Source organism: Barbus barbus, assembly GCF_936440315.1.
Source record: "Barbus barbus genome assembly, chromosome: 18".
NCBI classification, from domain to species: Eukaryota; Metazoa; Chordata; class Actinopteri; order Cypriniformes; family Cyprinidae; genus Barbus; species Barbus barbus.
The window spans coordinates 19383425-19395858 of record NC_136746.1 but is presented as its reverse complement, the minus strand read 5'-3'; the positions used below and the strand labels follow the sequence as shown (position 1 = coordinate 19395858).

Sequence of the window (12434 nt, the reverse complement as noted above, 5' to 3'; positions counted from 1 at the left end):
CTCTATAGCAACATTGCAATCTGAGAAGTCAAACAAACCAGTTGTGAGTTCAGACCCCATATGGTTTCATTTAGGAAAGAGCACTGTTTTCCACAAAGGTTCATAATTTACTTTCATAAGGCATTACTGTGATAAGCTACACCTACACACTGTCTAAAACGGACTGCTCGTTTTCTTTTCAGGGTATGTGAATGTCAGCTGGCTGCAGTTATAATGGAACACATCTGACAAACTCGTATTCCCAACTATTGTATGAACATGTTCAGAAGACTCTAGCTGAAAGTTTAACGCTGGAGGTGGAGAATCTTCATAGCCAAACAGGATGTCATATCCTGCTTTAGGGGGACAGGAAATCTTGTCGCTGGATAGAGTCTAAAAAAAGGTTTGGGATCATTCTCAGGAAGATTTAAAAAGCATGCCATTCAACCAGACATACTGCTGCAGTTGTAGCCGGCCCTCATCTGGAAAACAGCCTCGAGTCATTATTTGAAAAAAAAAAAAAAAAATTGGACATAGGATGCAAATATCCTGGAAGAAATTCCATGTCAAAACCAGTTTTGTGTGTAATTTATTTATTAAAAAAAAAACTGGGGTTTCTCTGGCATAGTTCTTAGAAAGGTAAACAATCTCCGTATAGCTTTTATCCTAATTTCAAAACCCCCCAAAAAAAGCTTTAACAGTATAAATTTCCTTGTTGTCCATGGCATTTGACACATAAGCAAGATTTGTTGTGTAGGGGTAAGTAATCGCCATACTTACAGAGTCATTTGCTTACTTAGTAAGCATAAAACACCTTAATGGATCAATAGACTGACACATTAAAATGACAATAGGTACTTGGGTAACAAATGTAAAAAAAGAATATCATTTACTTTAATATTACATGTCTAAGCAGTTTGGTTGTGAAAACGTTTGATCACATTGAAATGAATGCACATCCTTGGTTACTTGAGTTCTCCAGAGTCTGTGATGACGATCTTCTTTACAGTTCCTCCATCATGTAGGCCGCAGGACTCCATTACAGAGACCGTCTCCATTCCCTCCTTGACCTGCCCGAAAACAACGTGTTTGCCATCAAGCCTGAAAGAGAACAACAGGAAAATCAACACTTGGGATGAGTAACAATTACACCAAAAACCTTTCCACCATCATACCATTCTGTTTTTGCAGTGCAGATGAAAAACTGGGATCCATTTGTGTTTGGCCCAGAGTTCGCCATAGACAGAACACCTACAAGAGAGAGACAGCGAGAAAATCAGACCACCTCCTGAGTTACTGCATGCTTTTAATGTCACTTTGAATAATTTAATGATATAGAGATTCAGGGAAAATCTAACAACCAACAGTTCCACAATAACAACCAGAGAATAAAAAAATAAAGAGTTTGAAAAGCAGCAGGGGGCACTGGATGAAAGACAACATCTGAGTTGGGTAAGTTACGGCTCTCTACTACAATTACATCCAGGCATGTATTACACAACCCAACACTATTTGCCCATATTAATCTATCAAGAGGGTTTGCTGGTGTAGGATCCCCCTGGCACCAAAACTGCACCAGGATAGGCCGGCTTTAACTTGCTTAGAAAGTAGGTCATTTGTTTGAAGATTACAAAAGAGATTTCTGCAACTGAGGGAGCCTTACTACCACCTTGTGGCTGTAAACAGATGCACATGCAGCTTTTGCACATTTCCACAGGCTTGGAATGATGAAATTTATCTGAATCAGATCCCAGAGTAGATACCATGTCTAGACACATGCAGAAAGGTACTATGGATTTTCACAGATTTGGATTGTCCTCCACTGACAAACTGCATTATTAAATATTTTTGAATAAATTCTTGTCAGCTACCAACTTGACTATAGAACCATAAACTCTGTTACTGCAAACACATTTCATTTACAACCTTTTACAGATTCTTAAAAAAATTGGATGCATCATCCCATGAGTAGTCAAAAGCTGTACTCTCTATTTTTGTGACAGTTCATGGTAAGTATGGTACAGTAACAGTAACTGTAGTGTCATCACCTGGTCCAGTGTGTTTCAGCTTGAAATTCTCATCCTTAAATTTCTTTCCATAAATAGATTTTCCACCAGTGCCATTATGATTAGTGAAATCTCCACCCTGTCGGAAAAACATCAATCATTAGATGGCCTTAGGACCAAAACACAACTCATAACCAATAAATAAAACTGAAGAGATAAGATGGCATTTTACATAATAAATAATGGTAATGCTAAAGGGCACAATGAACAGTAGCATTACTAGTTTACCTGACACATGAATTTAGGGATGATTCTGTGGAATACTGAGCCCTTATATCCAAAGCCATGCTCTCCAGTACAAAGGGCCCGGAAATTTGCTGAAAGACAAGAACCAATATGAGAACTGCACTGTATAAAACTATGAAATTTATATAGATTTTTTTAAAATCGTGTACTATACATTATATTGTGTATTATATACTATATCTAAAATTAATTGTACATTGTATATTTTATTGTACATATTCATTTGTCTGTCATTTGTGCAAGGCCATATAAATATTATTAGATTAATATTATATATAAATCCTATATTTGCTTACCAGCTGTTTTGGGTACAACGTCAGCATAAAGCTGCAAATAAAGTACGAAAAAAAACGGTCTGAATATTAATATGAATTTAATAATAATAATACTTACTGGACACGATAATAATAATTATTATTATAGTTGTTGTGTATGAAGTATTATAATTGTCGTTATTAATAACAATAAATAATACTATTAAAGCCATAGTTACAACAAAAACATGACTCATTCAAGTTAGTTTCAGTCATTGGATGGATGACAATTACTATTTCCTCGCTCTTGTCATTGTAACAGTCTCTGATTCAAACATTTTTGTTACATTACAAATAACGGTGGTTCATCTTAAATGACTTGCCTCAATAATAATTCTTCCAACGAACTCGCCGTCAGCTGCAACGTCCATAAAGACCACAGGGTTCTTCGCCGGTCCTGAAACCAGTCTGTTCGCAGCGATTGCGACAGAGCAATATTTCATACGATTTTTCATCTGTAACATTCTTGCTGTTGTGTTGAAAACCCATCAACGAATACATATAAGAATCAGCACTCAAAGGTTATAAATGGGCTACACTCTCGTACACACACGTTCTTCTATGGTCAAGGAAAGGAGAGTCAAGAGCGTCGTTAATATCAACAGCGACACCATGTGGTCTGGTGAGTCGAAATAATAATTCATATTGATTCGGTTTAATCAGTTCAATTACTTTTTAAGCATCTCTGGATCACCCACGTTGTTATTGTCACGTGATATAAGTTTTATTTCGCGCTGGACAGTTTTCACCGACTGTGGCTAAATTTCGAAACAGCATATCTTAAAACCGGGGTTTAAAAGGGTTCAGAACATTATGAAACTAATGACTGATAATAATAGATAAACGAACACTGTATTTTTCTACAGCGAGGCATTCGCAGCAGTCAACTAATTAGAGAAACACATCAATAAATGTCATTTGTGGGGAAAACACTACATAGGCCTACTCTTTCTGGAGTCTTGAATTATTAATATTTAAAGGCTAATGTTTCTTTTGGTCTTGGACGAGTCAGTTGAGATAATTAAAATCTGTAATCTGTAAAAATGCCTAGTCTGAACAAATCTTTTTTAGCGAGTTGATTCAAAAGATTCGAGTAACTTAGATGAAACTCCCCACTATGTTACCCCCCTTGAGAAAGCCTTTTTTTACACATAGAAAACATTTGCCTCCCATTTGTTCTTTGTGGTTGTTTTCTTGCAGTAACTGTAAAGCCTGTGGTTTTTCTCTGCAGATTCTCACAGCTACGCATGCACACCAAATGAAGCATCAGAAACGCTGGAAGGTTGTTTCATCTGAATACATATTTATTAGATAAATATTAGGATGTCACAGCATCTAACTACATACAATTTTGCAAGACTAAAAATCACAATTAGTTTTTTGTTTCGTTTTTTCTTCTGACCAGTTTAGAATATGAAATGATTGTACAACAGAATGTACAAGCAAAGACAACTGCAACGTTTGGTGCCAATCACCTCAGATTGTACCTCATATTTGTTTTTAATTTTCCTGATCATGATATCAAAATTGTACAAACTCTGGATTTTGGTTACAATCTTTTGGAACCGCTCCTGGCCCCGTGTCCCTATTGTCCAAATTATTTCCCCAGGATTTTCTTCATTATCTTCTGTAGCACCTTATTAAGTACACAAGAAATGGAGCAATACACATAAGCTAAATATTACACAAATGTGTCTCTTTTTATCCCCTCCCCAAATTCCTCAGTCATGTGGGATGAATATTTTACAAAAGTGAACAAATGCTTAGAGGTTCCACAGACGCTAACAAACACAGATTCATTTGACCCAATTTAGATTCTGATGGGAGGATGCAAGCTTTACAAATTCTAAATACACAATGCACATTCCCCTGGGGAAAATGAATACATTTCTGTTAACGTGTCTCTATTTATCATTTACATATGTACATGCATCCCTAATGTGCCCCTTCCCCCTTTTTCCTTCGACCCTCACTGAACCCTCACCTGTGGCTGAGTAGTGAACACACCGTCTATTTCATTCAAACCTTTCTGTTCCTGCCTCAGCACTCACTGCCTCTTCAACGACTGTACATCGATAGTACGTGACAGCTTTAGGAGTCTTTAAGTTCAGTTTATGCCTATTTGTGTATACCAAGTGGGAACGAATATGTGGCAGTGCATCTTTGAAACAGGATATACAAGTGAACTACAGACAAACGCTATAGAACTTGAACCCACGTTTTCCTGTTGGAGTTCGAAGTATTTCAATTGTCAACGACAAACATCATTTTTGTACATAATTCTACACCAAGAAGAACAGGAAAAAAACAAACTAACTAAAAACTAATATTGCAAATCATAAAAAAATAACTTAAAATGGAAACATGTTTCAACGGTGATATTTCATCCAACAACACACATCCCAAACAGTATTCAGTTGTACAGATGTCAGCCTTCAACAGTCTTTGAGCAACATCAGTATCATGGAAATGTTGTTACAAATATCATAAATACTGACTATTATCAAGCGGGCCGTTTTGATTTAAAAACAAAAACAAAAAAATCTTTAAGAAAATCCATCTTGTACACATGGACGTTGTTAACCTTCAAAGTTTGACCGAATTTTTACTGAAATGTACGTTTACTGTAAGAATTGAATGCATCGATGGGTATTGAGATAATATATAGCTTCATTATATAATTGAATTAAAAAGTAAAAATCTATAAATATAGAACATATTCTAACACTTTCTTCATTGTTTGCTGTGTAATTACTATGATATTACTTGTAAACAAATTGCTAAAAGTGAAACATTATACATTTGATAAAATTCTATGGGTAACAATTTAAAAATGGGCTTGTCAAAATAGGTTTGGGCCACCTTCTCAAATCAGGGTGCATAACTTTGGTAATCCATGGACATCTTGTGTTAAATGTACACATTTTTGTACATTTGTATGATTGTAAAAACAGAAAAAAAACCAAATAATTACCATTATATGAACAATATATCGTGCATTATAAAATAAAACTTTAACACAACAGTTCATGAATAAAAGGCTGAATTAAAACAGTACAGAAGAAATGATTGAGGGAAAAAAAACAGTATCACTAAAATAAGGGGCGGTTGGCAACAGCTAATGTTTCAACATTGTATGCAGTTTTTCAGAAGAGGGGTACAAACATCAAGGGCCTAAGACGACCCAGCCTCATGCATGAAGAGAACTCACAGAGAAGACAGATGACACAAGACTGCCTTCCCTTTGAAATGTGAATTGCTTTCTTCTTGCTCTGCGATCGCTAGTGTGGAGAATCCACAGGACGTTGCGGGAGGAGGAGGAACAGTCTGTCGGAAGATGCACAATATTATGGGTACAGTGCTGAAATGTTTGCAATTCTGTCTTGAGAAGGAAAAGAATGCATGCCGTGATGCCCTCTAGCATTTGTTTAGAACATGATGCATATGTCTGAAGGTGCTGGACATATGAATCACATTACAAAATGAGGTGCAAAGCTGCGCGGTGTACTAGAACGGAACACATTCTCGTGTCCCGTGGCGTGAGAGTTTGGGAGTGTTTGGAGGACTTTCGCAAAACTCCCATCATTAGTCTCTGGGATGGGAGGGTTAGATCATTCTGGTGATTCCGAGATGAGCTTTTTTCCCTTTTGTTGTCTCCCTTACAGGCTTCCAGGTGCAGTTTTACGCATTCTCTTGTGCTTTTTCAAGGGAGATGGACAGACAAACAGTGTGGACATCCAGCAGACGAGGACTTGGGAAGCCGTGGTGGTGGAGCTTGGAAGAACAAACCTTCAAGAGATTGCGGACACACAGAGGCCGGTACAGGAAGAAATATATATATATATTTATATATATATATATATATATATATATATTTTCTATTCAGGTCTTCTTTTCACAAAAGGAAAAAAAATCTGAATTAAAAATGCTACAATACTTTCCACACACACAGTTCTGTGTGACGTATTCATATGAACTGATTATAGCTGCACATGTATTTCCATTAGTATTGAAAGATATCACTTTAGTGCCAACCAACATGGCTGCCATATATGTGTGGAAAAGGTTGCTTGTAAAAGAGTGAGATATTTACATGAGGAAGAGGCAAAAGGATGGCTGTTTCCTGTTTGCAAAGTACAGTCAGTCTTCAGGTGCCTCTCGATTCCTGACAGCCAAACAAATTAGGGCCTCTCCAAAAGGCCGACCGAAGGAAGTCAGTTGTTCTCAAAAAGGGAAAGCAGATCGTCATTGCTGCTGCTTGGGAGGTCAGGAGGGTCTAAGTATGACAGCAACTCGTCTGGGTTCGCCAGTTCCGGCAGAAGCTGTGAAGAGCGAGAGATAGACACATTTACGTTACAATCTTGCAAATGACCTTAATGAGGCTCTGAGAAATTAAAATAGAAATGAACTGGCACAATTTTTGACAAGAAATTAAGCTAATAATTTTATAAAAGGCAGGTAAATTAAATTTGTCAAAAGTAGCGTTATTTGAGCGTTATTTGTTGTTTGAGTGTTATTTGAGCTGTAAAGGTGTTTAATAAACAGTCATTTAGAGGTTTATGGAAATAATCTTTTTGGATTTATGGCATTAAGTTGTCAAGATGTTCAAAAATTGGATATGTCAAATGATTTAGCTTAACTTGTACTGAATCCAGAATATTTCTTAAATCAGAACTCTTTAGAATGCTCAGAGCTTTGGGCCATGAGGAAAGCGTGAGGCTCACATGACTCTGTGAGAAATGTAAGTAGCACATGACTCTAGAAATAAAACAAGCCCATACAACCATCAGTGTGGATACTCACATCCAGAGAAGGCTCGGGCATGTCTGCAGGTCCCTGGCCACCTGCCTGCCCGTCTGCGGCGGGGTTGAAGGTCATGTCGGCATGTGGGTGACTGTTTTGGCCTGGCTGCTGGGGGTGATGGGGGGGCAGGGGCTGGCGTGGGGGCTGGGAGGATGGGGGGCCGCTGTGATGCAATGGCTGAGCTGACTGGCTGTTGGGGTGAGGGGATGCGTGCATGCCTGGCTGCATGGAAACATGGGATTGATCAGCGCTCACGGGATGGGGCATCTGCGGAGGGAGGAGAGAGGAGCGATGAGTCTATCTGCATAAAGTGGAGCACTCTGACTGAGAGAGCTCTAGTGGCAGCCATAGACAGACAGAGAGCAAGACAGGTGCCATGCAGATGATTCCAGAGCACATACGCCTTTATAAAACTAAGATGATTTGCAAAACAATATATTTGACAAAATACGCAAAACCAAAGTATACTTTGGTCTTAATACTAAGAGGAAAATAGTTCATTTGCATACTTTTGGGGCGATTTCGATTTTCCGAGTTTGAAATCAACACATAAAAACAGAGACCTGTAGATTTATTAGTAAGAAGATTACAGCGGGTGTAAAATATGAGACTTTTATTTTGAAACACCTCATGTTAGTATCAAAAGTAATAATGTTAATGGCAGTACTGAACTGGCAAGCCAGCAGGCAAAGTATGAAAAAGTAATTTTCACAAGTTATTTCAAGAGGTGCATACGTGCTTAGATAGTTGTAGCGGTGAGGCTTTAAAAGGGATGAATTAGGGACCAAATCTCTCATTCTAAGTTTCTGTTTGAGAAGCTACAGATTTATCCCTTATTAAGATATTTTAATGAAACCTGAAAGTCAACTAAAAGTCCAGGTAACCAAAACTTAAAGATCCAAAAAGTTATAAAGGCTTTATAAAAGCAATCCATTGTGAATTGAGCGGTTTAAACCAAGTCCTGTAAACAGGTATGATAACTTTTTATAAGGATTGAATTTTTATTTTATTTACATTTAAACAATGATCAACATACATAACGCACATTACATTTGGTAAACATGGAAGCCCAAACGTGCATGTGATGCTCAAGAACCAATGACATTTGCACTAATGCTTGACATACATGTACTGTATGTGTGTCGCTTTAATAAAAAATTTGAGTAAATGATGACAATTATGATAACAATGAACTAACACTAAGGCATTAGCCACTTCCTTTTTTTAATGCATCATTTTACACTAGTATCATTGGACCTTTACCTAATATCAAACGTTTAAAGAGATTGTGAGGGGGTCGCTATTTTTTGGAGTAATTTGTTCCTAGTTTTAATACAAAAAATAAAATATGTCTCAAACATCAGCTCTTGTTGTTTGGAAACCTAAGGGTATGAGGTGATTTACCGAGTCGGGCATGCCGTGGGTGAGAGGCTTGTCAGAGGCCATGAGGCTGTTGGGCACGTCTGGTGGATGTGAGAGCTGGGGTCCGTGCATGAAGTCATTCATGGGAGCTCCGCCACCAGAGTTACTGTGGGAGAAGTCAAAGTTTCCATGGCCCTGGTAACTATTGCCTGATGCACAAAACAGAGAAACAGCAATGAGGAGTGATGACCTCAGAATCGCTGAGACAAAGAGCTAGAGAGATTTAGACAGCTTGGATGGCAAAGCAGCCTATTAAGAGCTCACAGGCGCAAGTTCTTCAGACTGTTACGATTGAAGGGAAAAAATTAAGCGTACCTAAACAATGAAGCTTGTAAAACGCTAAGGACTGTTTTATGAGACAGACAGAAAGGAAAGAACAGGGAGTCTGATCAGGTGCTGACCTCTACCTTGGCCCCCATATTCGCCATTGTTTCCTCCGTGCTGAGGGGGGAGGGGGGTGTAGGGTGAAGGGCCGGGACCCAGCTGGGCGATCATATCCATCACATTAGGCAAGATCATTTGACTGGGACTCATGGTTTTAAAACGCTTGGCCAGAGGGCCATCTGGGTCCTCCTTTATATGAATGTCTGACTTTATGGGCACCGGCCTCCAACTACACGTAGGGTCGATGGTGACCTCTTCAAACTCCGAACTGCAAGAATGGAACAACATTCATGACTGCGAATAATGGGATGATCATATCTCAGGTGCATTTTTACAGGGCTCTTACTGAACAACTGTGTGATCCAATGTTTTAACTTACTTTTGAATCGCACTGAGAATTCCCCACATGTACTGATCCACCTCCAGCCCTTCCAATAATGCTGTTTTACTGGGGACAGACCGAAACATATAAAACAAAGAGCCATGAGGAACAGCGTATCACATTTATTTGGCTGCCCAAAACAATTCTTTGGTTTGCCACGTACTTGCATACAGGACATCTCCACGTTCCTCTCTCACAGTTCAGCTGCAGATAGGACTCTAAGTCAAAGCACTGCAAAATCAAATGTAAATTAAATCAATATACATATACAGTATAGAACTGCAGTAACAGTGGCATGGGATTGTGGGATTTTTGCACAATTTGTTTTGATTCACACATTTGCCACAAGTTTTGCATTGATGATGTGGGAAATCCCCAAACACATTTATTTACATAACGCAAATGAGTGAGAATCTATAAATATCATTAACATAATCAGAATTTTTTATCATTTTGTAGTAATAAGTCTGAACATCCTTAAAATGAGGAAAATGTACTCAAGAAGAAAAATAAGATAATGTACAGTTTTCCCTAAAATATTTTTTCTACATTTGTCATATAGGTTTTATTTGTTATAATCATAAAGCTCAACATTTAATTCAATGTCTCTGATAAGGAATTATCTTAAATCAGGGTTTCTCAAATTGTATATGAGGGAACGTTTGTGAGGGTTTGTACACACACACACACACACACACACTATTTGAGATATATCTCAAACAGTTCACCTGCATGACATGTGACCATTAATCATCAGAGGACCGTGAACATGTGAAAATGTGGTTAAATTATTGAAATATTAACTTAAATCTCAGGGGGTTATTCACATAAACATTTTAGGTTAAAGGGGTTTGACTGACAAAAAAAACACATATCATCTTAATTCTGGAAATGTATCTTTAGATTTTTATCTTTAGATTTCTAGATTTTCTTGGGAAAACAAGAACATGATTAAGAACACTTCAACGATGCTTACCTGCACGTGTTTGCAGTCATGTCCCCTAGCAGGGAGCTGGATCCGTCGGAATGTGATTGGACACTTGAGGGACACTTTGATGGCTGTCTGCTCTACTCCATCCTCTCCATTTAGTGTGGCATTCCCAGAGGACACTGCTACACTACTGAAGTTTCTTTTAACTGCAGGAAAACAGACAAGAGCCATTGCAAAGATTAGGGGTTGATGAAGAAGATAATACAGAGTGACAGACATCCACGGATTGCAAAAAATGCAGCATCTACTTACTTTTGGTAATGCAGTGTTCAGCAGGAAGGAGCCTCTTCTTCAGAAGCCCTTGCAGGACTGATCGCACCGACGGCCTATGGACCAGCTGCAGCACGAACAAGTGCGACTGCAACAAGACCAAACATGTAACAACCCGCTAGCAAGCATCTTCACATCAGAATATCCTTTACTTTACATGATACAGTATCTGTACCGTTCAGCTTTCAGACAGGGAAGCATAAAACTGATACCAGCAAATGTAGTGGGAAGGCAGAGAACAGAAGCTGCTTCGAATCAGTGTTATCTGATTTCGTATCACATGCTGTATAACAGCTCTCTGACATGGCAGCTAAATGACAGACTATACATTATTGAAAGGCAGCGGAGGAATATTACTCACACAACAGCAGGCTGTGACCGTAATCTGGATGGTGTTTCTCCCTGGCTGACACACATGCTTTAGGTGCAGGGGTTTGTGGGATGTTTTATTGTCGCCCCTCTCAATAGTGAGGGGGGTGGCGTTGACACTGACTTGGACAGATGCGGGCCAATTGGTGTTCATTTGTCGGTCCTCATGATGATAGCACTTAAACTGCAGCTCCAGATCAGATCTGTTGGACAAGAGGAGAAGGTTCTAGTGTTAATGGAATAGTCCTCATAATGTTCCAACTCATATTGTAAATAAGATGTTGTGCAGAATGTTCACATTGCTATATTACATTTCATGAAAGTGGATGGTGACTTTTCATTAAAAAAGATCATACTGACCTCAAACTTTTAAACAGAAGTGTATGTTCTGAGTTCATTCAATAGCTTTGTGTAAGTAAAAGTCCAAAATTCTTTATCGAGTGAAAATCTTCACATCTGTGTGATGTGACTATGTATATATTCAAATCTAGTGGATTATCTAGCTTCAGAAGACTTGTGACAGACAGTCATGTCTTTTGTGGTGCTTTTATGGCAGTCTTTTGTCATTTTTGGAGACTGATAGCCCTTAATCACCATTCACTTTTATTCTATCAAAATGAGAAGCATGAACGGTCTGCTAAACTTCTCCTTTTGTGTTCCACGGTAGAGAGAAAATCATACAGGTTTGGAAAAAAATTAAGAGTGTGTAAATAATGACAGAAATATCATTAAATATTAAGGATGTCATTGTCGAGAGCATTGCAGTTTATGGCAGTAACATGCACACCTCCACATGAGCGTCTGGTGGACGGAGGGACGCAGATGGAAGACGTGGTTACTGACGGCCAGGTTGTGCTCTAATCTGAAGGGCTCCAACACCACTCCATCTCTCACTGGGAATGTCAAACGAAGCTCCTCGTTGGGGTTGGCTACAAGAACAAATATTGAGATTAGATGGATTCATAGTCTTCCCATTTAGACCATAGTATCAATGTGTAAGATGCTTTCAAGTTTGGCTTTCACCTCACCTAGTTTCACCCTTTCCCACCGAAGCACATATATTATGAATAAGCTCTGAGTGGATGTGAAAAATGCATGAATCTCAGATAAATGTGCAATGGGACTTTTTTTCCCACTCAGCTGCAGGTGGCGGATCAAAGGGTTCTCAGGGGTTTATTCTGATAGACTGTGACCGAGTTTGTAATACG

General features: G+C 38.6%; 2 protein-coding genes across 3 annotated transcripts in view; both read right to left on the bottom strand.

Moving 5' to 3' along the window:
• Positions 1–558: 558 nt before the first annotated feature.
• On the bottom strand, positions 559–3172 carry ppifa (peptidylprolyl isomerase Fa). Its single transcript, XM_079440340.1, has 6 exons — positions 2929–3172; positions 2588–2618; positions 2274–2362; positions 2028–2124; positions 1155–1230; positions 559–1080 (listed from the first exon to the last, which is right to left on the bottom strand). Exons 1-6 carry the CDS (start codon positions 3067–3069, stop codon positions 945–947), a joined length of 570 nt encoding a protein of 189 aa, XP_079296466.1. The 5' UTR covers positions 3070–3172; the 3' UTR covers positions 559–944.
• A 728-nt stretch (positions 3173–3900) lies between these two features.
• zmiz1a (zinc finger, MIZ-type containing 1a) overlaps positions 3901–12434 on the bottom strand; it is a 125540-nt gene continuing 117006 nt past the window's right edge. Inside the window, exons 16-25 of one of the 2 annotated variants that reach the window (XM_079440061.1) lie at positions 12014–12155; positions 11219–11429; positions 10840–10945; positions 10573–10733; positions 9760–9827; positions 9594–9662; positions 9238–9482; positions 8813–8979; positions 7409–7675; positions 3901–6927 (exon numbers count right to left, since the gene is read on the bottom strand). In XM_079440061.1, coding sequence (XP_079296187.1) covers positions 6820–6927; positions 7409–7675; positions 8813–8979; positions 9238–9482; positions 9594–9662; positions 9760–9827; positions 10573–10733; positions 10840–10945; positions 11219–11429; positions 12014–12155 — 1544 coding nt within the window. In that variant the 3' untranslated portion in view covers positions 3901–6819. Of the gene's footprint in view, positions 6928–7408; positions 7676–8812; positions 8980–9231; positions 9483–9593; positions 9663–9759; positions 9828–10572; positions 10734–10839; positions 10946–11218; positions 11430–12013; positions 12156–12434 lie in introns of both variants that reach the window. The other variant, XM_079440062.1, reaches the window with a different exon arrangement.